The 26,457-nt window shown below is 48.0% G+C and overlaps 1 protein-coding gene across 2 annotated transcripts in view; it reads left to right on the forward strand.

Moving 5' to 3' along the window:
- Nucleotides 1-26,457, forward strand: part of RARS2 (arginyl-tRNA synthetase 2, mitochondrial) — a 133,182-nt gene that overhangs the window by 87,501 nt on the left and 19,224 nt on the right. For both annotated transcript variants that reach the window (XR_010176011.1, XM_063916934.1), the window contains exons 15-18: nt 1,275-1,342; nt 11,772-11,881; nt 12,859-12,954; nt 23,122-23,196. Coding sequence is in view for 1 of the 2 variants with exons in the window: in XM_063916934.1 (XP_063773004.1) it covers nt 1,275-1,342; nt 11,772-11,881; nt 12,859-12,954; nt 23,122-23,196 (349 nt within the window). In the remaining variant the exon portion in view is untranslated. The remainder of the gene's footprint in view (nt 1-1,274; nt 1,343-11,771; nt 11,882-12,858; nt 12,955-23,121; nt 23,197-26,457) is intronic.

A 26,457-nucleotide genomic window follows, 5' to 3' on the forward strand; every position in this document is an offset into this window, starting at 1 on the left:
TTTTTTTTAAAGTTTTTTGGTGTCGTTTACTCCGTACAGTGACCGGGAAGCCGAATTAGTGCACCGTGTCCCCTCGGCACAGGTTACTTTCCAATCGTAGTCCACGTGGATCATTACGTATGAAAAAGTAAAAAAAATGGGGGGGGAAATGAAAAACTCATGTCGACCTTGTGAACTATCGACATAGAACATGTCGACCTAGGAACCTGTCGACCTTCCATCACTGTTGACCTAGTGCCTGTTGACCTATAGTGGTCGACCAAAACATTGTTGAGCTAGGCAGTGTCGACTTTCAGACCGGATCCCTTCCATGGGCCAGTTCTCGGCTCCCTGTGTTGGGATGCAGAGAGAGATAGACGGGTGTAGTATGGTATGCTGGTGGCCAGGCTCCCGGCGACCAGCATACCGGCGCCGGGAGCCCGACCGCTGGCATACCGACAGCGTGGCGAGCGCAAATGAGCCCCTTGCGGGCACGGTGGCACACTATTTTATTCTCCCTCCAGGGGGGACCCCCACGAGGGAGAAATAGTGTTGGTATGTCGGCTGTCGGGATTCCGGGGCCGGGATGCCGACAGTCGGCATACTGAAGACCACCCAGATAGACAGGCTTGGGCAGCTGAGGCACTGGCTCTCAAGCCCTTAGACATGATGACATGTGCTACATAGGGGTACTCCAGGGGTGGGGGACTGTCTGCTAATTATCTTTTCTTTCAGTAAAAACTGCATCTTGCTTGAAATGCAGATACTCCAAATATCCACCGGACAGCTCCTTTTAATATGAACTTGGGGAGTAATTCAGAGTTGATTGCAGCAGCAAATTTGTTAGCAGTTGGGCAAAACGATGTGCACTGCAGGGGGGGCAGATATAACGTGCAGAGAGAGTTAGATTTGGGTGGGTTATTTTATTTCTGTGCAGGGTAAATACTGGCTGCTTTATTTTTACACTGCAATTTAGATTTCAGTTTGAACACACTCCACCCAAATCTAACTCTCTGCACATGTTACATCTGCCCCACCCCCCCCCCCCCCCACCCCCCCAAGCAGTGCACATGGTTTTGCCCAACTGCTAAAAAAAAATTGCTGCTGCGATCAACTCTGAATTGGGCCCTTGGTGTTGACCTCTTTGCTGCAAACACCTTCCTAATGTATTATGCTGTAGGACAAATGTATGTTTGTTGTATATAAAGTTCTTGCCACTAGTGTTTCACAAAATATACTGTTACTGGAAGTTAAGTTTTATCGAAATTTAAAAGTTGTATTTGTCCATTGTTTAGCAAGCAAAACCACTGAGGACCCTGCTTATACTGCTGAGCAAATTGGCGTTGCAGCTCTTATTTTACAGGTAAAGTATGCCACTAGAAAATTAAAATGACCATTTTATTGGTGATTTTTATTGAAAGCCATAGCCACGTTATTTCAATGAAATCTCTGCTTCCGTTCACTTGAAAAACAATAGTCTATATTATGTAAATCCCTATCCCATTCTTTTCCTTGCAATGGATACTGTTTGCTATTATTATTTGTCTTGTATCCTTTAATATTATTTCTATGATTCTGTCTTTTGAAATTCTTTTTTTTTCTTATATGCCTTATGTCAGGGGTGGCCAGACTTTTGGAGTCGGTGATCTACTTTGAAAGCTGAAAAGCTTTTGTGATCTACCTAGGTGGGTGGCGTGGCATAACAAAAAGTGGGCGTGGTATAACAAAAAAAGCCTTGCTGCACAGAGTGTAATGACTGTCTCGCACAAAATAACACATTGGCCCCCACAGGTAAAAACTTCAAACACATATGCCCCCACAGTGCCAGATACACATATGCCCCCACAGTGCCAGATATGACCCCACAGTGCCAGATACAGATATGCCCCCACAGTGCCATGTGCCCGCAGTGCCAAATATGCCCCCACAGTGCCAGATATGACCCCACAGTGCCAGATACAGATATGCCCCCACAGTGCCACATATGCCCCCACAGTCCAGATACAGATATGACCCCACAGTGCCATGTACCCACAGTGCTAGATTTGCCCCTAGATATGCCCCCACAGTGCCACATATGCAGATATGCCCCCACAGTGCCACATATGCCCCAACAGTACAACATATGCCCCCACAGTGCCACATATGCCCCCACAGTGCCAGATATGCCCCCACAGTCCAGATACAGATATGACGCCACAGTGCTAGATTTGCCCCCACAGTGCTAGATTTGCCCCCACAGTGCCAGATATGACCCCACAGTGCCAGATAGATATGCCCCCACAGTGCCATGCCCCCACAGTGCCACATATGCCCCCACAGTGCCACATATGCCCCCACAGTGCCACATATGCCCCCACAGTGACAGATATGCCCCACAGTGCCAGATACAGATATGACCCCACAGTGCCAGATACAGATATGCCCCCACAGTGCCACATATGCCCCTACAGTGCCAGATATGCCCCCACAGTGCAGATACAGATATGACCCCACAGTGCCATGTGCCCACAGTGCCAGATATGCCCCCACAGTGCCAGATACAGATATGCCCCCACAGTGCCAGATATGCCCCCACAGTGCCAGATACAGATATGCCCCCACAGTGCCATGCCCCCACAGTGCCAGATATGCCCCCACAGTGCCACATATGCCCCGACAGTGCTGCTCACTGCTGTGTGTGGAGAGCGCAGCGAGCACCTCTCCTGCCTGCTGCTCTGCTTCTCAGTCTGGTCTCCGGCGGTGACGGCAGCGTGTATATCTCAAATCAGGCGCCGGTCCGCGAGCTCTTATTGGCTAACGAACCGGCGCCTGATTTGAGCTATACACTCCGCTGTCACTGCCGGAGACCAGACTGAGGGGCAAGGTGGCAGGCAGGAGAAGCGCGCTGCGTTCTCCTCGCCTCGGGTGGATGGGCGGCAGATCGCGATCGACTGGTCACATGTCCGCGATCAACCAGTCGATCGCGATCTACTGTTTGGCCACCCCTGCCTTATGTGTTTGATTTTAGAAAGTTCAAATAAGCACTTTAATTAATTCCTTGCTTGGTTGGAAATAACTAAAAAAAAACAAATTATTTTATTGCTGTGCTCTTTTGACATCTGCTCAATGTGTTGTTTTGTATTACAATTGTAGTTACAATAACAATTTCTTAATAAGTGTTGTGAGTTAAGGATTTGTGTAAAAAAAAATGGGAAATGTCTTAGGAAAATGTGTGAAGCATGGGGAACCCTGCATGAAGATTGAATAATGGCATTAAACACATATAGGGGTATATGCAATTGCGGTCGAATTCCCGAAATTGTCGAATTTCGGGTCATTTTCGCCAAAAAAAAAAATTCGTCAATGCAATTCAGTGCTTTCCGTCAAAAAAACGGACTTTCAAAATTCGACTTTTTGAAATTCGACTTTTTGCAAATTCGACTTTTCTGCAATGATACAAGTGCTGCAATTCGACAAAAGCATATTCAATTCAAGTTTGGAAATTCGACAGCAGTGCTTTTAGACAGTAAATTCGTCATTTTCAATCCGCCACACTTTGGAGGGTGAAAACAATAAAAAAAAATTTAAACATGTTTTTTTTTGTGTTTTTTTTTTTTGGGAATAGCATATCTATTTATATTAGAAGGGATTAGGTACTTTTTTTTTTTTTTTTGGAGGCACAAGTATTATTTATATATTTTTAAAAATATTATTTTTTTTTATTTATTTTTTAGTGCTGGAACGGTAAAATAAAAAATAAAAAATGGCGTGGGGTTTCCCCTCCAAAGCATAACCAGCCTCGGGCTCTTCGAGCTGGTCCTGGTTCTAAAAATGCGGGGAAAAATTGGGCAGGGATCCCCCGTATTTTTAAAACCAGCACCGGGCTCTGCGCCTGGTGCTGGTGCAAAAAATACGGGGGACAAAACGAGCAGGGGTCCCCCGTATTTTTCACACCAGCATCGGGCTCCACTAGCTGGACAGATAATGCCACAGCCGGGGGTCACTTTTATACAGTGCCCTGCGGCCGTGGCATTAAATATCCAACTAGTCACCCCTGGCCGGGGTACCCTGGGGGAGTGGGGACCCCTGCAATCAAGGTGTCTCCCCCCCCCCCCAGCCACCCAAGGGCCAGGGGTGAAGCCCGAGGCTGTCCCCCCCCCCCCCCCCCCCCATCCAAGGGCTGCGGATGGGAGGCTGATAGCCTTGAGTAAAATGACAGAATATTGTTTCTCTAACGTCCTAGTGGATGCTGGGGACTCCGAAAGGACCATGGGGAATAGCGGCTCCGCAGGAGACTGGGCACAAAGTAAAAGCTTTAGGACTAGCTGGTGTGCACTGGCTCCTCCCCCTATGACCCTCCTCCAAGCCTCAGTTAAGATTTTGTGCCCGAACGAGAAGGGTGCAATCTAGGTGGCTCTCCTGAGCTGCTTAGAGTAAAAGTTTAAATAGGTTTTTTATTTTCAGTGAGACCTGCTGGCAACAGGCTCACTGCATCGAGGGACTAAGGGGAGAAGAAGCGAACTCACCTGCGTGCAGAGTGGATTGGGCTTCTTAGGCTACTGGACATTAGCTCCAGAGGGACGATCACAGGCCCAGCCATGGATGGGTCCCGGAGCCGCGCCGCCGGCCCCCTTACAGATGCTGAAGCAAGAAGAGGTCCATAAATCGGCGGCAGAAGACTTTCCTGTCTTCATAAGGTAGCGCACAGCACTGCAGCTGTGCGCCATTGCTCTCAGCACACTTCACACTTCGGTCACTGAGGGTGCAGGGCGCTGGGGGGGGGCGCCCTGGGAAGCAATGAATTTACCTTATTTGGCAAAAAATACATCACATATAGCTCCTGGGCTATATGGATGTATTTAACCCCTGCCAGTTTTCCAGAAAAAAGCGGGAGAAGAGCCCGCCGTGAAGGGGGCGGGGCCTATCTCCTCAGCACACAGCGCCATTTTTCCCACACAGCTCCGCTGGTAGGAAGGCTCCCAGAATCTCCCCTGCATCCTGCAACTACAGAAACAGGGTAAAAAAGAGAGGGGGGCACTTATTTGGCAAAATAACAGATATAAGCAGCTATAAGGGATAGACACTTATTGTAAGGTTGTCCCTATACATATATAGCGCTCTGGTGTGTGCTGGCAAACTCTCCCTCTGTCTCCCCAAGGGGCTAAGTGGGTCCTGTCCTCTATCAGAGCATTCCCTGTGTGTGTGCTGGGTGTCGGTACGTGTGTGTCGACATGTATGAGGAGGAAAATGATGTGGAGGCGGAGCAATTGCCTATAATGGTGATGTCACCCCCTAGGGAGTCGACACCTGAATGGATGGCCGTAATTAAGGAATTACGTGACAGTTTCGGCACGTTACAGAAAACTGTTGACGACATGAGACAGCCGGCAGCTCAGTTAGTGCCTGTCCAGGCGTCTCAAACACCGTCCGGGGCTATTAAACGCCCGTTACCTCAGTGGGTCGACACAGACACTGACTCCAGTGTCGACGGTGAAGAAACAAACGTATTTTCCAGTAGGGCCACACGTTACATGATCACGGCAATGAAGGAGGTTTTGCACATCTCTGATACTGCAAGTACCACAAAAAGGGGTATTATGTGGGGTGTGAAAAAACTACCCGTAGTTTTTCCTGAATCAGATGAATTGAATGAAGTGTGTGATGAAGCGTGGGTTACCCCCGACAAAAAACTGCTAATTTCTAAAAAATTATTGGCACTATATCCCTTCCCACCAGAGGTTAGGGCTCGTTGGGAAACACCCCCTAGGGTGGATAAGGCGCTCACACGCTTATCAAAACAAGTGGCGTTACCGTCTCCAGAAACGGCCGCCCTTAAGGAGCCAGCAGATAGGAGGCTGGAAAATATCCTTAAAAGTATATACACTCATACTGGTGTTATACTGCGACCAGCAATCGCCTCAGCCTGGATGTGCAGTGCTGGGGTGGCTTGGTCGGATTCCCTGACTGAAAATATTGATACCCTGGACAGGGACAATATATTATTGACTATAGAGCATTTAAAGGATGCATTCCTATATATGCGAGATGCACAGAGAGACATTTGCACTCTGGCATCAAGAGTAAGTGCGATGTCCATTTCTGCCAGAAGAGGATTATGGACGCGACAGTGGTCAGGGGATGCGGATTCCAAACGGCATATGGAAGTATTGCCGTATAAAGGGGAGGTGTTATTTGGGGGCGGTCTATCGGACCTGGTGGCCACGGCAACGGCTGGGAAATCCACCTTTTTACCCCAAGTCACCTCGCAGCAGAAAAAGATACCGTCTTTTCAGGCTCAGTCCTTTCGTCCCCATAAGGGCAAGCGGGCAAAAGGCCACTCATATCTGCCCCGGGGCAGAGGAAGGGGAAAAAGACTGCAACAGACAGCTTCTTCCCACGAACAGAAGCCCTCCCCCGCTTCTGCCAAGTCCTCAGCATGACGCTGGGGCCTTACAAGCGGACTCAGGCACGGTGGGGGCCCGTCTCAAGAATTTCAGCGCGCAGTGGGCTCACTCGCAAGTGGACCCCTGGATCCTGCAGGTAGTATCTCAGGGGTACAAATTGGAATTCGAGACGTCTCCCCCTCGCCGGTTCCTGAAGTCTGCTTTACCAACGTCTACCCCCGACAGGGAGGCGGTATTGGAAGCCATTCACAAGCTGTATTCCCAGCAAGTGATAATCAAGGTACCCCTCCTACAACAGGGAAAGGGGTTTTACTCCACGCTGTTTGTGGTACCGAAGCCGGACGGCTCGGTGAGACCCATTTTAAATCTGAAAGCCTTGAACACTTACATAAAAAGGTTCAAGTTCAAGATGGAGTCACTCAGAGCAGTGATAGCGAACCTGGAAGAAGGGGACTACATGGTGTCTCTGGACATCAAGGATGCTTACCTCCATGTCCCAATTTGCCCTTCTCACCAAGGGTATCTCAGGTTTGTGGTACAGAACTGTCACTATCAGTTTCAGACGCTACCGTTTGGATTGTCCACGGCACCCCGGGTCTTTACCAAGGTAATGGCCGAAATGATGATTCTTCTTCGAAGAAAAGGCGTCTTAATTATCCCTTACTTGGACGATCTCCTGATAAGGGCACGGTCCAGAGAACAGTTAGAGGTCGGAGTAGCACTATCTCAAATAGTACTACGACAGCACGGATGGATTCTAAATATTCCAAAATCGCAGCTGATTCCGACGACACGTCTGCTGTTCCTAGGGATGATTCTGGACACAGTACAGAAAAAGGTGTTTCTCCCGGAAGAGAAAGCCAGGGAGTTATCCGACCTAGTCAGGACACTCCTAAGACCAGGCCAGGTGTCAGTGCATCAGTGCACAAGGGTCCTGGGAAAGATGGTGGCTTCTTACGAAGCGATTCCATTCGGCAGATTCCACGAAAGAACTTTTCAGTTGGATCTGCTAGACAAATGGTCCGGATCGCATCTTCAAATGCATCAGCGGATAACCCTGTCTCCAAGGACAAGGGTGTCTCTCCTGTGGTGGTTACAGAGTGCTCATCTCCTAGAGGGCCGCAGATTCGGCATTCAGGATTGCCAGCCTGAGAGGCTGGGGAGCAGTCACACAGGGAAAAAATTTCCAGGGCTTGTGGTCAAGCATGGAAACGTCACTTCACATAAATATCCTGGAACTAAGGGCCATTTACAATGCCCTAAGTCAGGCAAGGCCTCTGCTTCAGGGTCAGCCAGTATTGATCCAGTCGGACAACATCACGGCAGTCGCCCACGTAAACAGACAGGGCGGCACAAGAAGCAGGAGGGCAATGACGGAAGTGGCAAGGATTCTTCGCTGGGCAGAAAATCATGTGATAGCACTGTCAGCAGTGTTCATTCCGGGAGTGGACAACTGGGAAGCAGACTTCCTCAGCAGACACGATCTTCACCCGGGGAGTGGGGACTTCACCCAGAAGTCTTCCACATGATTGTAAACCGTTGGGAAAAACCAAAGGTGGACATGATGGCGTCGCGCCTCAACAAAAAACTGGACAGATATTGCTCCAGGTCAAGGGACCCTCAGGCAATAGCTGTGGACGCTCTGGTAACACCGTGGGTGTACCGGTCAGTGTATGTGTTCCCTCCTCTTCCTCTCATACCAAAAGTACTGAGAATCATAAGAAGGAGAGGAGTAAAGACTATACTCGTGGCTCCGGATTGGCCAAGAAGGACTTGGTACCCGGAAATTCAAGAGATGCTCACGGAAGACCCGTGGCCTCTACCTCTAAGACAGGACCTGCTCCAGCAGGGACCATGTCTGTTCCAAGACTTACCGCGGCTGCGTTTGACGGCATGGCGGTTGAACGCCGGATCCTGAAGGAAAAAGGCATTCCGGATGAAGTCATCCCTACCCTGATCAAAGCCAGGAAGGATGTAACCGTACAACATTATCACCGTATTTGGCGTAAATATGTTGCGTGGTGCGAGGCCAGGAAGGCCCCTACGGAGGAATTTCAACTGGGTCGATTCCTGCATTTCCTGCAAACAGGACTGTCTATGGGCCTCAAATTAGGGTCCATTAAGGTTCAAATTTCGGCCCTGTCGATATTCTTCCAAAAAGAACTAGCTTCTGTTCCTGAAGTTCAGACGTTTGTCAAGGGAGTACTGCATATACAGCCTCCTTTTGTGCCTCCAGTGGCACCTTGGGATCTCAATGTAGTGTTGTGATTCCTAAAATCACATTGGTTTGAACCACTCACCACTGTGGACTTGAAATATCTCACATGGAAAGTGGTAATGCTGTTAGCCCTGGCTTCAGCCAGGCGTGTATCAGAATTGGCGGCTTTATCCTATAAAAGCCCTTACCTAATTTTTCATACGGACAGGGCAGAATTGAGGACTCGTCCTCAATTTCTCCCTAAGGTGGTTTCAGCATTTCACTTAAACCAACCTATTGTGGTGCCTGCGGCTACTAGGGACTTGGAGGATTCCAAGTTGCTGGACGTAGTCAGGGCCCTGAAAATATATGTTTCCAGGACGGCTGGAGTCAGAAAATCTGACTCGCTGTTTATCCTGTATGCACCCAACAAGCTGGGTGCTCCTGCTTCTAAGCAGACGATTGCTCGTTGGATTTGTAGTACAATTCAGCTTGCACATTCTGTGGCAGGCCTGCCACAGCCAAAATCTGTAAAAGCCCATTCCACACGGAAAGTGGGCTCATCTTGGGCGGCTGCCCGAGGGGTCTCGGCTTTACAACTTTGCCGAGCAGCTACTTGGTCAGGGGCAAACACGTTTGCTAAATTCTACAAATTTGATACCCTGGCTGAGGAGGACCTGGAGTTCTCTCATTCGGTGCTGCAGAGTCATCCGCACTCTCCCGCCCGTTTGGGAGCTTTGGTATAATCCCCATGGTCCTTTCGGAGTCCCCAGCATCCACTAGGACGTTAGAGAAAATAAGAATTTACTTACCGATAATTCTATTTCTCATAGTCCGTAGTGGATGCTGGGCGCCCATCCCAAGTGCGGATTGTCTGCATTACTTGTACATAGTTATTGTTACAAAAATCGGGTTATTGTTGTTGTGAGCCATCTTTTCAGAGGCTCCTTCTGTTATCATGCTGTTAACTGGGTTCAGATCACAAGTTGTACGGTGTGATTGGTGTGGCTGGTATGAGTCTTACCCGGGATTCAAAATCCTTCCTTATTGTGTACGCTCGTCCGGGCACAGTATCCTAACTGAGGCTTGGAGGAGGGTCATAGGGGGAGGAGCCAGTGCACACCAGCTAGTCCTAAAGCTTTTACTTTGTGCCCAGTCTCCTGCGGAGCCGCTATTCCCCATGGTCCTTTCGGAGTCCCCAGCATCCACTACGGACTATGAGAAACAGAATTATCGGTAAGTAAATTCTTATTTTTTTCCAGAAGAACTACAAGTCCCAGCAAGCCTCCCCCGCAAGCTGGTACTTGGAGAACCACAGGTACCAGCATGCGGGAGAAAAACGGGCCCGCTGGTACCTGTAGTTCTACTGGGGGAAAAATACCCAAATAAAAACAGTACACAGACACCGTGACAGTAAAACTTTATTACACACTGCCGACACACACATACTTACCTATGTTCACACGCCGACATCGGTCCTCTTCTCCATGTAGAATCCACGGATACCTGAAAAGAAAAGATCAATATACTCACCTCAGCCATGGTCCAGAGATAAATCCACGGACTTGGCAAAAAAAGAAAACGAACACCCGGACCACCGGACTGAAAGGGGTCCCATGCTGACACATGAGACCCCTTTCCACGAATGAGACCTGTCAGTGACAGCTGTCACACAAAGGTCTCTAAAGCCAATCAGGAAGCGCACAAGTTGCGCTCACCTGATTGGCTGTGCGATGTCTGAACTCAGACAGCGCATCGCACAGCTCCGTCCATTATATTCAATGGTGGGAACTTAGCGGCTAGCGGTGAGGTCACCCGCCGGTCAGCGGCTGACCGCGGGTAACCCCACCGCTGACGGCAAAGTTCCCACCATTGAAACTAATGGAGCGGCTTTGCGATGCGCTGTCTAACAGCTCAGACAGCGCACAGCCAATCAGGTGAGCGCCACGGAAGTAGCGCTTCCTGATTGGCTGAAGGGACTTCAGTGACAGGAGTCACGTGATGTCCCGGCATTCGTGGAAAGGGGTCTCATGTGAAAGCATGGGACCCCTTTCAGTCCGGCATGGAACGGGTGTTCGTTTTTTTTTTTTAACAAGTTCATGGATTATCTCTGGACGTGGATGTACCTCTGGACGCTGGAAGGTGAGTATAATTGTTTTCACAGGTAACCTCGGATCGTCGGAGACCGTGGCAGTCGGCGTGTCAACATAGGTAAGTATGTGTGTGTCGGCAGTGTGTAATAAAGTTTTACTTGTCACGGTGTGTGTGTGTCCTGTTTTTATTTGGGTATTTTTTTTCCAGTAGAACTACAGGTACCAGCGGGCCCGGTTTTCTCCCGCATGCTGGTACTTGTGGTTCGCCAAGTACCAGCTTGCGGGGGAGGCTTGCTGGGACTTGTAGTACTGCTGGAAAAAACAATATTCTTGTCATTTTACTCAAGGCTATCAGCCTCCCATCCGCAGCCTTTGGATGGGGGGGACAGCCTCGGGCTTCACCCCTGGCCCTTGGGTGGCTGGGGGGGGGACCCCTTGATTGAAGGGGTCCCCACTCCCCCAGGGTACCCCGGCCAGGGGTGACTAGTTGGATATTTAATGCCACGGCCGCAGGGCACTGTATAAAAGTGACCCCCGGCTGTGGCATTATCTGTCCAGCTAGTGGAGCCCGATGCTGGTGTGAAAAATACGGGGGACCCCTACTCGTTTTGTCCCCCGTATTTTTTGCACCAGCACCAGGCGCAGAGCCCGGTGCTGGTTTTAAAAATACGGGGGATCCCTGCCCAATTTCCCCCCGCATTTTTAGAACCAGGACCAACTCGAAGAGCCCGAGGCTGGTTATGCTTTGGAGGGGGGACCCCACGCCATTTTTTTTTCAGGTTTTTTCCCGTTTTTTTAAATCGCGGCAAAATCCGGCAAATCGGCCGATTTTCGCCCGCGGGACTGTCGAATCCGTTTTTCATTGAATATGGTGAATTCCGGCAGCCACCTGCCTGAATACACCTGTCGAATTGTGTCGAATTAAAAAACGGCGATAATTTGCCGCGATTCGCCGTGAATTGCATATACCCCATAGTATCTTGTTTAATTCTATCACAGTTTGTTACGAGGAACACACTGTGTAGTTATTCTAGTCAAAGTACGTAAATGTACTAATTCTGTAACATAAAACCACTATTTCATTGATTGGTATTCGTTTACTTATTTCCTTTTCAGGATTTTAAGGGTCCACTTGTGTCTGATTACCGCTTTAATTGGGACCAAGCACTCCAGAGTTGCGGTGATACTGGTGTCTTTCTGCAGTATACACATGCACGACTGCACAGGTGACGGGAAAGTATATATTTTTTTATTAAGGGCACTAGCATTCTCTGCACCTTATCGGCACTAGGTTCAGTTTCGTTACGCTAAGCATTATACATAAAGGAAACACCTGCATAATATGTGTGTGAATGTAAAACTATGACTGCTTTAAGTCAATTATTTAATACAGGGTAAGGCAAAAAAACCTCCCAGATTTTAAAGGTTAAATAAAAGAACATATTAAATGAAAGGACTAGCCTAATTAGAAGGGATAATTCAGTATTCCTTTCAAGTTGAAACTGAATGTGTCAGGGTATTATATATAAAGCCCTAAAATCCCTAGCTCTGGCAAAATCGGTGACTGAGATTGAGGCAGCCCTTGACAAACTGCAAAGCGTCCTGAGTTTCGCTATGTCTATTTTGCATAGGGACGCTTGCTATAACATATGTAAGAAGGATAGCGGTGGTACAAACACCTTCTGCTCTCCAATCTCAGGATACAGTTAGCGGGGTTCGGGAAAAGAAAAACAGCTGAAATAAAGCATTTTCTTTAACAACAAAAAAAATGGTCTTATTCATTTTCATTAAAACTGCATCTGGTAACCCACTGTGGCCTCCAGAGCAGTAGTTCACATGTGTAACCAAGCAATGTCGGGTTGCACATTCGCAGAAGATAACCAATTGGCTATGGCTGCAATAGGAAATCGGTCCATTTTTCTTAGGACCTGTGGAGTAAAGCACTAATCTGGTGTTACCTTAGTATTTTAACTCCTGTAATTGGTCCCCATTGTTGTATAGTTCTTGGGTATAGGCTGCATATACCACTTTGGTGGGGTTGATTGCTACTGATTTTCCTCCTTCCACTTGTATGAGTGGCAACTACATACACTGAAGCCAAACATACAGCAACTACCTTTTTTTTGGGGGGAGGGACACTGCTCGGTCTCAATCCAGCAGCACATCTGGAAATTAATACATGATCTCCGTTGTTTGTTAACAGCTTACTTGCTTTGTGGCATACAAGAGAGCAAGAAGAGTTCAGTGTGGCCTATTTGCAGGACCCTGCTGTTATTTCCACATTGCAGCATCTTCTCAGGTAATTTCTCTCATTCTGCAGTATAAACATAACAGTGACACAGTGGAGGAACTTTATGCATATTGGTGTATAGCAACTAATCAGAGTGCAGTGGGGGAATTTACTAAGAATTGTTTTGGGGTGTGATCCCAAATTGCCCATTATCAGAACATTTAGCATTGCAAATCGCAAATTTACGAACAGTCGTGTTAGCTTGCATATTGTCTTTTGATGGTATATCTAGTTGTTTTGTGGCATGTTGTGAGGTGTGAATTTGGCTTCAATAAAGCAGCGCGTTTGTTGCTTTTGTGTTGTAAGTGAAGTAAAGACTTCATTTTAGGAATAAACCTACAAGAGAATCTCCCCTCAAAAGCCAAACCAACACCGGGCTCTGTGAGCCGGTCCTGGTTCAAGAAATACAGGGATAAAACAGCTTGGGTGTCCCCTGTATTTCAGTGAACCAGCGCTGGGCTCTTGAGACGGTCCTGGCTGATGATTGACAGTGATAGAACTCTCAGCAAATTAGCAGTCTGTTCCCATGGTAGTGGCCGCTGATTAGCTGGCTTTTGCAAATGACGAAAACCACGTGGGTTCCGATGTGTGGAGAGGAGCTATATGTGTATACACATATAGCTCCTCCAGGTCCGGATTGGTTTCGGGTCACTTTTTTTATTCTATTTTTAAAGCCCTGGGATGAGTCGTCCGTCTCTCCCCCCCCCCCCCCCTACCCTTCCGCATGATCCCAACCCCCACCACCAAATGTAGTGGATACTACTGGACAAGTGCGACACCATGTACAGTCTACATGTGTGTGGCTTGTGGTTATTTTAATATTTCTAATGCTCCACATGCTTGTACATGTGGTTCTCTAAGTATCAACATGTTGGGGAGGCTTGCTGGGACATGTAGTCCTGCTGTAAAAGACAATACTGGTGTAACTTTAAGCCAAATGTTATCAACTTGGCACTCATCGCCCAGGGGTGCCGGAGATAGCCTTGGGCTTCACACTAGCCCAAGGGAATCTTCGGAAGGGGGGTCTCCTTTATTTGGAATTCATTTCCGATGAATCCCAAAGCTGGAGTGACTATTTTGGGGACATGAATGCTTTGGCCGGGGGACCCTTTCAAGTCTTTTTCCCTTGGCTGTGGCTTTAACCCTCATTCTCCCACTAGTAAATGTAAGTGCCTGGCGCTGCACCTGGAAATACGGGGGACCCCTTCGCATCCACGAACACACAACCTCTTCCCGTATTGTCAGAACCAGGAACGGGTCAAAAACCCATTTCTGGTTCCCTGAAATACGGGGGACCCCCACATGGTTTTCCCCCAATATTTTTTTTAATCAGGTCTGGCTCACAGAGCCCAGTGCTGGTTTAGCTTTTGTGAGAGGACCGCGCATGTTTTTTTGTTTTTTTTTTCAAAATGAACCCTTAAGTTAACTTATTTCACAAAAGCCTGCATGGATCTCACTTATCCATGCAGGCTACACAACAAACTCGCTTGCTTAAAACAAGGTGCGATTTTGGTGCGATTCTGAGCAATTTCACAGAAGCGATTCTTAGTAAATTCGTATTGGTAACAATGTTATTTTGACAATGTTTGTTCCCATGGTTATTTGCTGCGATTTGATCTGCAAAATACATTTTAGCATGCGATTCCATGCAAATTCGCAAAATTGCAGGATTATTGCAAAAACAATTAAAATCGTCCCAAAGCGATTTTTAGAAAATTCACCCCCCAGCAGTGAAAAGAAAATGTAAACAAACATGAATCAGTGCATCTGGAAAGTATTCACAGTGCTTCACTTTTTCCACATTTTGTTATGTTACAGCCTTATTCTAAAATGGATTAAATTAATTTTTTCCTTCAAAATTCTACACACAATACCCCGTAATGACAATGTGATTTTGCAAATTTATTAAAAGTAAAAAAACTAAGAAATCACATGTACGTAAGTATTCACAGCCTTTGCCACGAAGCTCAAAATTGAGCTGAGGTGCATCCTGTTTCCACTAATCATCCTTAACATGTTCCTACAGCTTAATTGGAGTCCACCTGTGGTAAATTCAGTTGATTGGACATGATTTGGAAAGGCACACACCTGTCTATATAGGGACCCCCACACTTGACAGTGAATATCTGAGCACAAACCAAGTATGAAGTCAAAGGAATTGTTTGTAGACCTCCAAGACAGGATTGTCTCGAGGCACAAATCTGGGAAAGGGTGCAGAAAAATATGTGCTGCTTTGAAGGTCCCAATGAGCACAGTGGCCTCCATCATCCGTAAATGGAAGAAGTTCTGAACCACCAGGACTCTTCCTGGACCTGGCCAGCCATCTAAACTGAGCGGGCAGGGGAGAAGGGCCCTAGTCAGGGAGGTGACCAAGAACGCGATGGTCACTCTGTCAGAGCTACAGCATTTCTCTGTGGAGAGAGGAGAACCTTCCAGAAGGACAACCATCTCTGCAGCAATCCACCAATCAGGCCTGTATGGTAGAGTGGCTAGATGGAAGCCACTCCTTAGTAAAAAGTACATGGCACCTGAAGGACTCTCAGACCAAGAGAAACAAAAATTCTCTGGTCTGATCAGACAAAGATTTAACTCTTTGGCGTGAATACCAGGCGTTATGTTTGGAGGAAACCACTTTTACTTTTTGTGATATCCATGCCTGAGCACATGTGGTTAAATCAAGATAACTGAGGCACTAATGAAGTCACTTGTGCTTGTACACACTAGGACGTCTTGCAAACGATGCAATGTCGTCAGCGGCGGGACCCGGCAACTGAATACACACTTGAGAGGGGGTGGGTGGGGGAGTGGACCCATGCTGGGCAGCATGGCCCTCGGTGATGTTGCCCGATGCATGCATGCAGGTCCAATGAAGGATGTCGCTGACAACTTGCGTCAGTGCGCATCGTTAGTGACATAGTGCATACACACTGGACGATATTGTGAATGATGTGTCCGAATTAGGAACATTGTGCCAATATCATCCTAGTGTGTATGCACCTGTCGTATCTATATCAGTGGCTCTCAACTCCAGCACTCAAGTACCCCCAACAGGTAATTTTTTGTGCATTCTTTAATTATGCATAGGTGAATTAAGCTGTTTTGCTGAGTCAGTAATTATCCCACCTGCTTCTGTAGTCAGATATCCTCAAAACATGATTGAGGCTGAAAACCACCTCTCTATATTATTGTGTGACCAATAGTTTAAACAGGGTTGGTATATAAATCGCAGCAGTCTGTCAGAATGCCGTTAGCAGCATCCCACAGATCCCAGTAAGTATTTTAATCCTAAACCACCCCTCCGGCAGCCTGACCCTAACCTTAATACCCGCACAGCCTAACACACACACACACACACACACACTCACCCCCCCCCCCCCTACCATAGGGATTACACTGTCAGAATTCTGACTGCTGGGAACCTGACTGCATCTCATTTAAACTGTACATTGGCACTAAAAGCCTGCACTTAAAAAACACATACTAGGAAAATAAAAACATACATTTGTTATTAAATTAATTGTATATAAAGTATACTTTATGTTTGTGCATAATAAATAATTTTTCTTTTCTCTTACGTCCTAGAGGATGCTGGGGTCCACATTAGTACCATGGGGTATAGACGGGTCCACTAGGAACCATTGGCACTTTAGAGTTTGACAGTGTGGTCAGGCTCCTCCCTCTATGCCCCTCCGGAGGAGCCGGTCACAGCTAGGGGAGATCTACAGAGCTTCTTTAGTAAAAGTTTATTTTTAGAGTTTATTATTTTACAAGGAGGCTGCTGGCAACAGCCTCCCTGCATCGTGGGACTAAGGGGGGGAGTAGTGTCCGCCCTGCGGGGTCTGAGCCACTATTTCCTCTGACAGGACACTGAGCTCCTGAGGGGATCGAACGTTCCCCGCCACAGGGGATCGCTCACCCCGGCAGCATGCCGCCACCCCCTTACAGAGCCAGAAGATTAGTGGCGAGTCAGTCACCGGCTTCCCTAGCAAGCAGGGAGCCGGTGTGAAGATGACTGCAACAGGGTATGGAGTGCAGTACTAACTGTGCTCCGGGGCTCAGCGGTACATAGTGCAGCGCTGTGAGGGTCCCAGGATCGCTGCCAGCACAATTCCTCAGGCCAGTATAATCTCCAGAAGAACGGGAAGGCAGCGCCATTAAAGGGGCGGAGCTTCTCAGAGCAGACCCAGCAGCGATTTTCCTGCCTGCAGAAATGCTGTCAGTGAAGAGCAGTCCCTCCATATCAACTCCAGCTATCTCTTACGGTACCAAGGGGTTGTAGAAGGGGAGGGGAGGCTGTGTACAGACTGTGTAACCTATTAAGGTACACAGTCAGCGCTGGTTGGGGTCTCCCTATACCTTGAAAGCGCTGTGTGTGGGTTGGCTCCAATCTCTGTCTCTCTTGTCATTCTTGGGGGTGAAACTCTGTCTATCCTCCCCTGTGTGTGTGGGTGTAGTATGGCTGACCGGCGGTCTCCTGACCGCCGGTCAGATTACCGACGCCGAGATCCCGGCAGCATACCGACGCCGGGATCCCGGCGGGGAGGGGCGAGTGCAGCAAGCCCCTTGCGGGCTCGGTGGCGACCTACGGTCGCCACGGGTTCTATTCCCACTCTATGGGTGTCGTGGACACCCACGAGTGGAAATAGTCCCTGTTGGTCGGCATGCCGACCATCCGGATACTGGGGGTCGGGAAGCTGGAGGAGGTCATGTGACCGTCGGTCTCCCGACCGTCGGTCACATGAATACCACCCGTGTGTGTGTGTGTGTGTGTGTGTGTGTGTGTGTGTGTGGAGTGACTGTGGTTTCCATTTAGCTATGTACAGGGACTCTGTGTCATATGCTGCAGAGGATATGTCCTCTCAGGATGATCTCATTCCATGTAATCAGGATTGCACTGTTTTAGCGCAGATACCAGCAAGGGAGCCTGAATGGTTAGCCTCTATCAAATATATGATTTCTCAGATTTCTACTAGGGTTGCACAGAATGCATCTGCAACTCAGGTTTTACAGAACTCTATGGCAGTTTGGTCCGGTGCTGTTACCTCAGGGCCCCCCTCTGTAGGTTCCCAAAAACGTGCTTTTGCCCAGATTATGCAAGATGACACGGATACCAATTCTGACACTGCAGACGGTGATGGGGATGTGCTCAGGGGGGCCGCATCTCTTGCTAAAGGGGTGTAGTTGATGATAGAGGCTATTAGGGATGTGTTGAATATTGCTGATACAACACCTGAGCAGGTTGAGGAGGCTTACTTCACTGACAATAAGAAAGCCTCGCTAACCTTCCCTGCGTCCAAAGAATTAAATGCTATTTTTGAGAAAGCATGGGAAAACCCGGAGAAAAAATTCCAGATCCCTAGAAGGGTTCTGGTTGCTTACACGCACAGTGCGAGAGGCCCCAACTATAGAATCCTTCAAAAGTAGACTCAAGACTTTTCTGTTTACTAAAGCATTTCCATAGTGTCCCTTTTAGTATCTTCATGCTTCTGTATTTTATGAAAATGTACTTCATTATTTTCTGTACTATATTATGCTATGTATCTGTTAAGCGCCTTGAGTCCTATTGGAGAAAGAGCGCTATATAAATAAAATTATTATTATTATTATTATTATTATTATTATTATTATTACCCCTTCCCTGAGGAGGATAGGAAAAAATGGGAAAACCCACCCATAGTGGATGCGTCTGTTTCCAGACTCTCGAAAAAGGTGGTTTTACCTGTTTCAGGATCTACCGCCTTAAAGGAGCTGGCTGATCGCAAGATTGATACTACGCTCAAATCCATATACACGGCTACAGGGGCGATTCTGCGTCCCACTATTACCTGTGCATGGATTTCCAAAGCTATAGTAAAGTGGTCAGGCACGTTACTTGAGGATTTGGATACAATGGATAAAAGTGATGTTGAATTGTTTTTACGTAACATTCAGGATTCTGCAGAATTTATGGTGGAATCCATGAAAGACCTGGGTTCTGTGGCTGCAGGGCTATCTTCCATGTCTGTCTCAGCTCGTAGGGGACTTTGGCTGCGCCAGTGGTCTGCTGACGCGGAATCCAGGAGAGGTGTGGAGACCCTTCCCTACACAGGTCAGGCTCTCTTTGGGGAAGCGTTAGATGTGTGGATCTCCACGGCTACAGCGGGTAAGTCACCTTTTCTTCCCTCAGCTGCACCTGCTACAAAGAAACGTTTTTCTTCAGCTGCATCACAGTCCTTGAGTGTTGCTAAAACAAGAAAGGTCAAACCGTCCAACACCTTCTTTAGAGGAGGTCGACCAAAATCCAAGAAACCTACTGCTGCAGGTTCCCAGGAACAGAAGCCTGCTTCAGGTACGCCAAAGTCCTCAGCTTGACGATGGACCGCGCGGCCTGGAGGTAGGGCCGGTGGGGGCGAGACTCAGACATTTCAGTCATATCTGGGTGTCGTCCGTCCTGGATCCCTGGGTACATGATATTGTGTCCCAGGGGTACCGGCTGGAATTTCAAGATCTCCCTCCTCACCGGTTCTTTAAATCAGGCTTGCCAGCTCTGCTGGCAGACAGGGCTATCCTACAGGGAGCTATCCAGAAGTTGGTGGAGGCACAGGTTATTGTACCAGTTCCTCCCCAGATGCAAAACAAGGATTACTATTCGAACCTTTTCGTGGTACCGAAACCGGATAGTTCGGTCAGGCCCATTCTGAGCTTAAAATCACTAAGGGAGTTCAAGTTCACTAAGGGAGTTCAAGTTCAAAATGGAGTCTCTAAGGGTGGTGATATCATCAGGTCTGGGGGAGGGGGAATTCCTGGTATCCCTGGATATCAGGGATGCTTACCTCCACATTCCGATTTGGCCGCCGCTTCAAGCTTATCTCCAATTCGCACTGTTGGACTGTCATTTTCAATTCCAGGCCCTGCCATTCGGCCTCTCCACAGCACCGAGGGTATTCACCAAGGTGATGGTGGAAATGATGGTTCTTCTCCGCAGACAGGGGGTGAACACAATTCCATATCTGGACGATCTGCTGATAAAGGCATCACCCAAGGAGAAGCTGTTACAGCCTTAGCTCTCACGACCCAGCTTCTCAGGGAACATGGTTGGATCCTGAATCTTCCAAAATCACATTTGGAACCAACCAGGAGGTTGTTATTTCTGGGAATGATCCTCGAAACGGAAGTGCAGAGGGTGTTTCTTCCAGAGGAAAAAGTGTTTTTGATACAAGCAATGGTCCAGGATGTCCTGAAGCCAGCACGGGTGTCGGTTCATCAGTGCATTTGCCTTCTGGGAAAGATGTGACCTCTTACGAGGCTCTGCAGTACAGGAGATTTCATGCTTGGTCCTTCCAACTGGATCTCTGGGAAATATGGTCGGGATCTTATCTACACATGCACCAGAGAATACATCTGTCGCCAAAGGCCAGGATCTCACTCCTCTGGTGGCTACAATTACCTCACCTTCTGGAGGGCCGCAGGTTCGGGATTCAGGACTGGATCCTTCTAACCACGGATGCAAGTCTCCGGGGCTGGGACGCAGTCACTCAAGGGGAAACCTTCCAAGGAAGGTGGTCAAGTCTGGAAGCCGACCTGCCGATAAACATTCTGGAACTAAGAGCCATCTACAACGGTCTTCTCCAAGCGGCCCATCTTCTGAGAAATCGGGCCATTCAAGTGCAGTCGGACAATGTAACGACAGTGGCTTACATAAACCGACAGCGCGGAACGAAGAGCAGAGCTGCAATGTCAGAGGTAACAAGAATAATCCTCTGGCGGAAAAACACGGACTTCCTCAGCAGACACGATCTCCATCCAGGAGAGTGGGGTCTCCATCCGGAGGTGTTCAAGGAGGTAACAGATCTTTGGGGTGTACCCAAAATAGACATGATGGCCTCTCGTCTCAACAAGAAGATTCTGCGATATTGTCGAGGGACCCGCATGCAATGGTGGTGGACGCCCTAGTGACTCCGTGGGTGTTCCAGTCAGTGTACGTGTTTCCTCCTCTTCCACTTATTCCAAGAGTTCTAAAACTTATAAGGAGAACAAGAGTTCAGGCAATCCTCATTGCTCCGGACTGGCCAAGAAGGGCTTGGTATGCGGATCTTCTGGATCTGCTGCTAGAAGAGCCGAGGCCTCTTCCTCTTCGAGAGGACCTGCTGCAGCAAGGGCCGTTCACTTATCAAGACTTACTGCGGCTACGTTTGACGGCATGGAGGTTGAACGCCAGATATTAGCTCGGAAGGGCATTCCGAACAAGGTTATTCCTACCCTGATACAGGCTAGGAAAGGAGTAACGTCAAAGCATTACCATCGCATTTGGAAAAAGTATGCGTCTTGGTGTGAATCCAAGAAGTTTCCTACGGTGGAGTCTAAACTTGGACGATTTCTCCTCTTCCTCCAAGCAGGTGTGGATATGGGCCTGAGGTTGGGATCTGTAAAGGTCCAGATTTCGGCCCTATCCATTTTCTTCCAGAAACAGTTGGCTGCCCTCCCTGAGGTTCAGACTTTTTTGAAGGGAGTTCTGCACATCCAGCCTCCCTTTGTGCCGCCTACGGCGCCCTGGGATCTTAACATGGTGTTGCAGTTCCTCCAGTCGAACTGGTTTGAGCCTCTACAGGAACTTGAGGTCAAGTTTTTCACGTGGAAGGCTGCCACTTGTTGGCCTTGGCTTCTGCTAGACGTATGTCAGAGTTGGGGGCTTTGTCATGTAAAAGCCCATACTTGATCTTTTATGAAGATAGAGCTTAGCTCCGGACACGTCGGCAGTTCCTTCCGAAGGTTGTGTTGGCATTTCATATCAACCAACCTGTTGTGGTGCCAGTTGCTACTGACTCCTCAATTTCATCAAAGTTCTTGGATGTTGTAAGGGCTCTGAAAATCTATGTGAAGAGGACTGCTCGTCACAGAAAATTAGACTCTCTGTTTGTCCTGTATGATGCCAAGAAACTTGGGTGTCCTGCTTCTAAGCAGACGATCTCTCGCTGGATCAGGTTTACTATCCAGCATGAGTATTCTACGGCAGGATTGCCGTGCCCTACATCTGTTAAGGCCCACTCTACTCGTAAAATGGTTCTTCCTGGGCGGCTGCCCGGGGTGTTTCGGATTTACAGCTTTGTGAGCGGCTACTCTGTCTGAGTCGAACACGTTTGCAAAGTTCTACAAGTTCGATACTTTGGCCTCTGAGGACCTAAAGTTTGGTCTATCAGTTCTGCAGGAGCCTCCCTGCTCTCCCTCCCGTTCTGGGAGCTTTGGTACATCCCCATGGTACTAATGTGGACCCCAGCATCCTCTAGGATGTAAGAGAAAATAGGATTTTAATTACCTGCCGGTAAATCCTTTTCTCGTAGTCCGTAAAGAATGCTGGGTGCCCGCCCAGCGCTTCATGATCCTGCAGTGGTTAATTAGTTTAGTACTGCTTAGTTCTTGGTAAGTACTGTTTAGTTACTTGGTAAGTAATCTTGTTCAGCCATTGCTGATGTTTCAAGCTAGTTAGCTTGGTTTGCCTTGTATGTGAGCTGGTGTGAATCTCGCCACTATCTGTGTAAAATCCTTCTCTCGAAGATGTCCGCCTCTTCGGGCACAGTTTCTAGACTGAGTCTGGTAGGGGGGCATAGAGGGAGGAGCCAGCCCACACTCTTAAACTCCTAAAGTGCCAATGGCTCCTAGTGGACCCGTCTATACCCCATGGCACTAATGTGGACCCCAGCATCCTCTACGGACTATGAGAAAAGGATTTACCGGTAGGTAATTAAAATCCTATTTTTTTATATAAGAACTCGGCAGATTCTTATTTGACAGAGGACGCAGTTTCTGTTTACTTTTTGATTAGATTATAATAGATATTTCCTGCTCTTCCCCCCACCCCAATTCTTCCCATACCCTGGGGAAAGAACCTTTACCATCCAAGTTTTATGTTTAAAAATTGTCAATGATGGCATTTCTGTTTTAATTAAATGCACAGAATTTGGTCCATTACCTCTGCTTGTGTTCATTTACTCTCTAATATAATGTTGCATTTCAGCTATTTAATTTTAATCAGCAAATATATTATAATTAGTGAAGATGAAATAAATGTTAAACTAGACATATGGTTTCATTTTTTAGTTTTACATTAGTATTATAATGGTTTGTGATTCTGCATATTTACACAAATATGTGATACCATTTTATACTCTTGGCTAAATGATATGTTTTCATTTTTTACAGATATGATGAAGTAATATTCAAGACGTTAAAAGAATTTCAGCCAAGATATTTGGTTGCTTACCTTCTGGGGCTTGGGTAAATATCAGCTGTAATCCACCCTTCATTGACTCATCAATAATTTAACTAATTGCTCATGTACTTCTGCCAGTCTCCCTCCCTCAGATGATTGGCAGTACAACAAACTGGTTGCTTAATAATGCTCTTTTGCAGTGTGTAGGTTGACTGAAGACCTGTTTAAATGCATATTCATATGTTATTACTAGTTAGTAGTAACCATGAAACACAAGTGTGAACCATGAATCACGTGAATAGTCTAAGGCTATTTCTCCTTCAGGGTCCATGATCTCCACAGGGATAACCTTGGGTAGGGCTGTGGACCAGGACTGGCACCGAACAGCGTAAGCTTGTGAGCCTCCCAGGATGCACTGTGCTCCTCTCCTCTCATACCCTGCCCCCATGCTCAGGCACTTCAGTTGTTTTCAGTGTCGGCAGGAGCTGGTCACCACTGAACAAGGGCCGCTGCAATGCAACCCAAGCTTTTTATTTTTTTCTTTCTTTTTTTTTCTTTCTTTTTCCTTGAGCCGTCAGCACCTGGCAGTCCAGGTTATGCCATTGCTAATTCCTCCTACACCCCTACCTTTCGGCAGTACCCCCTGCACACTTCCACTAGCAGCAGAGCCGGCCATAGGCATAGGCAAACTAGGCAATTGTCTAGGACATTTGATATGCCTAGGGGCATCATCAGCTTCTGCTGATTAAAATGATATGCGGCATGCCTATATTCTGTGTTTAGCATTTCATATGCAGATACAGCCACAGTCTCACACAGTATTTCTCTATCGTCCTAGTGGATGCTGGGGTTCCTGAAAGGACCATGGGGAATAGCGGCTCCGCAGGAGACAGGGCACAAAAAGTAAAGCTTTAGGATCAGGTGGTGTGCACTGGCTCCTCCCCCTATGACCCTCCTCCAAGCCTCAGTTAGGTTTTTGTGCCCGGCCGAGAAGGGTGCAATCTAGGTGGCTCTCCTAAAGAGCTGCTTAGAAAAGTTTAGCTTAGGTTTTTTATTTTACAGTGAGTCCTGCTGGCAACAGGATCACTGCATCGAGGGACTTAGGGGAGAAGAAGTGAACTCGCCTGCGTGCAGGATGGATTGGCTTCTTTGGCTACTGGACATTAGCTCCAGAGGGACGATCACAGGTACAGCCTGGATGGTCACCGGAGCCTCGCCGCCGGCCCCCTTGCAGATGCTGAAAAGAGAAGAAGGTCCAGAATCGGCGGCAGAAGACTCCTCAGTCTTCTTAAGGTAGCGCACAGCACTGCAGCTGTGCGCCATTGCTCTCAGCACACTTCACACGGCAGTCACTGAGGGTGCAGGGCGCTGGGGGGGGGCGCCCTGGGCAGCAATGAAAATCCTTTTTTTTGGCAAAAAATACCTCACATATAGCCTCCGGGGCTATATGGAGATATTTAACCCCTGCCAGAATCCATTTTTAAGCGGGAGACGAGCCCGCCGAAAAGGGGGCGGGGCCTATCTCCTCAGCACACAGCGCCATTTCCTCACACAGTTCCGCTGGTCAGGAAGGCTCCCAGGCTCTCCCCTGCACTGCACTACAGAAACAGGGTTAAATCAAGAGAGGGGGGGCAAAATTTGGCGAAATTGTGATTTTATAAAAGCAGCTATAAGGGAGCACTTATTTTCTCTGACGTCCTAGTGGATGCTGGGACTCCGTAAGGACCATGGGGAATAGCGGCTCCGCAGGAGACAGGGCACAAAATAAAAGCTTAAGGATCAGGTGGTGTGCACTGGCTCCTCCCCCTATGACCCTCCTCCAAGCCTCAGTTAGATTTTTGTGCCCGGCCGAGAAGGGTGCAATCTAGGTGGCTCTCCTGAGCTGCTTAGAATAAAAGTTTAGTTAGGTTTTTTTTTTATTTTCAGTGAGTCCTGCTGGCAACAGGCTCACTGCATCGTGGGACTAAGGGGAGAAGAAACGGACTCACCTGAGTGCAGAGTGGATCGGGTTTCTTAGGCTACTGGACACTAGCTCCAGAGGGACGATCACAGGTTCAGCCTGGATGGGTCACCGGAGCCGCGCCGCCGTCCCCCTTACAGAGCCAGAAGAGACGAAGAGGTCCGGTGAAATCGGCGGCAGAAGACATCCTGTCTTCAGACTAAGGTAGCGCACAGCACCGCAGCTGTGCGCCATTGCTCTCAGCACACTTCACACTCCGGTCACTGAGGGTGCAGGGCGCTGGGGGGGGAGCGCCCTGAGACGCAATATAACAGAATACCTTAGGTGGCAAAACAGAATACATCACATATAGCTCCTGGGCTATATGGATGTATTTTAATCCCCTGCCATTTTACACAAAAAAGCGGGAGATAAGGACGTCGTGAAGGGGCGGAGCCTATCTCCTCAGCACACAAGCGCCATTTTCCCTCACAGCTCCGCTGGAAGGACGGCTCCCTGACTCTCCCCTGCAGTCCTGCTTCAGAATCAGGGTAAAAAAGAGAAGGGGGGGCACGTTTGGCAGCAAATAAATATATTAACAGCAGCTATAAGGGAGTAACACTTATATAAGGTTATCCCTGTATATATATATAGCGCTGGGTGTGTGCTGGCAGACTCTCCCTCTGTCTCTCCAAAGGGCTAAGTGGGGTCCTGTCCTCTATCAGAGCATTCCCGGTGTGTGTGCTGTGTGTCGGTACGCGTGTGTCGACATGTATGAGGAGGAAAATTATGTGGAGGCGGAGCAGTTGCCTGTGTTGGTGATGTCACCCCCTAGGGAGTCGACACCTGACTGGATGATTGTATTTAAACAATTAAGTGATAATGTCAGCAATTTGCAAAAAACTGTTGACGACATGAGACAGCCGGCAAATCAATTAGTGCCTGTCCAGGCGTCTCAGACACCGTCAGGGGCGCTAAAACGCCCGTTACCTCAGTGGGTCGACACAGACCCTGACACAGATACTGAGTCTAGTGTCGACGGTGACGAGACAAACGTAATGTCCAGTAGGGCCACACGTTACATGATCACGGCAATGAAAGAGGCATTGAACCTTTCTAACACTACAAGTACCACAAAGAAGGGTATTATGTGGGGTGAGAAAAAACTACCAATATTTTTTCCTGAGTCAGAGGAAATAAATGAGGTGTGTGAAAAAGCGTGGGTTTCCCCCGATAAAAAACAGCTAATTTCTAAAAAATTATTAGCATTATATCCTTTCCCGCCAGAGGTTAGGGCGCGTTGGGAAACACCCCCTAGGGTAGATAAGGCGCTCACACGTTTATCAAAACAAGTAGCGTTACCGTCTCCTGATACGGCTACCCTCAA

This window comes from Pseudophryne corroboree, chromosome 4 (assembly GCF_028390025.1).
Source record: "Pseudophryne corroboree isolate aPseCor3 chromosome 4, aPseCor3.hap2, whole genome shotgun sequence".
Classification (NCBI taxonomy): domain Eukaryota; kingdom Metazoa; phylum Chordata; class Amphibia; order Anura; family Myobatrachidae; genus Pseudophryne; species Pseudophryne corroboree.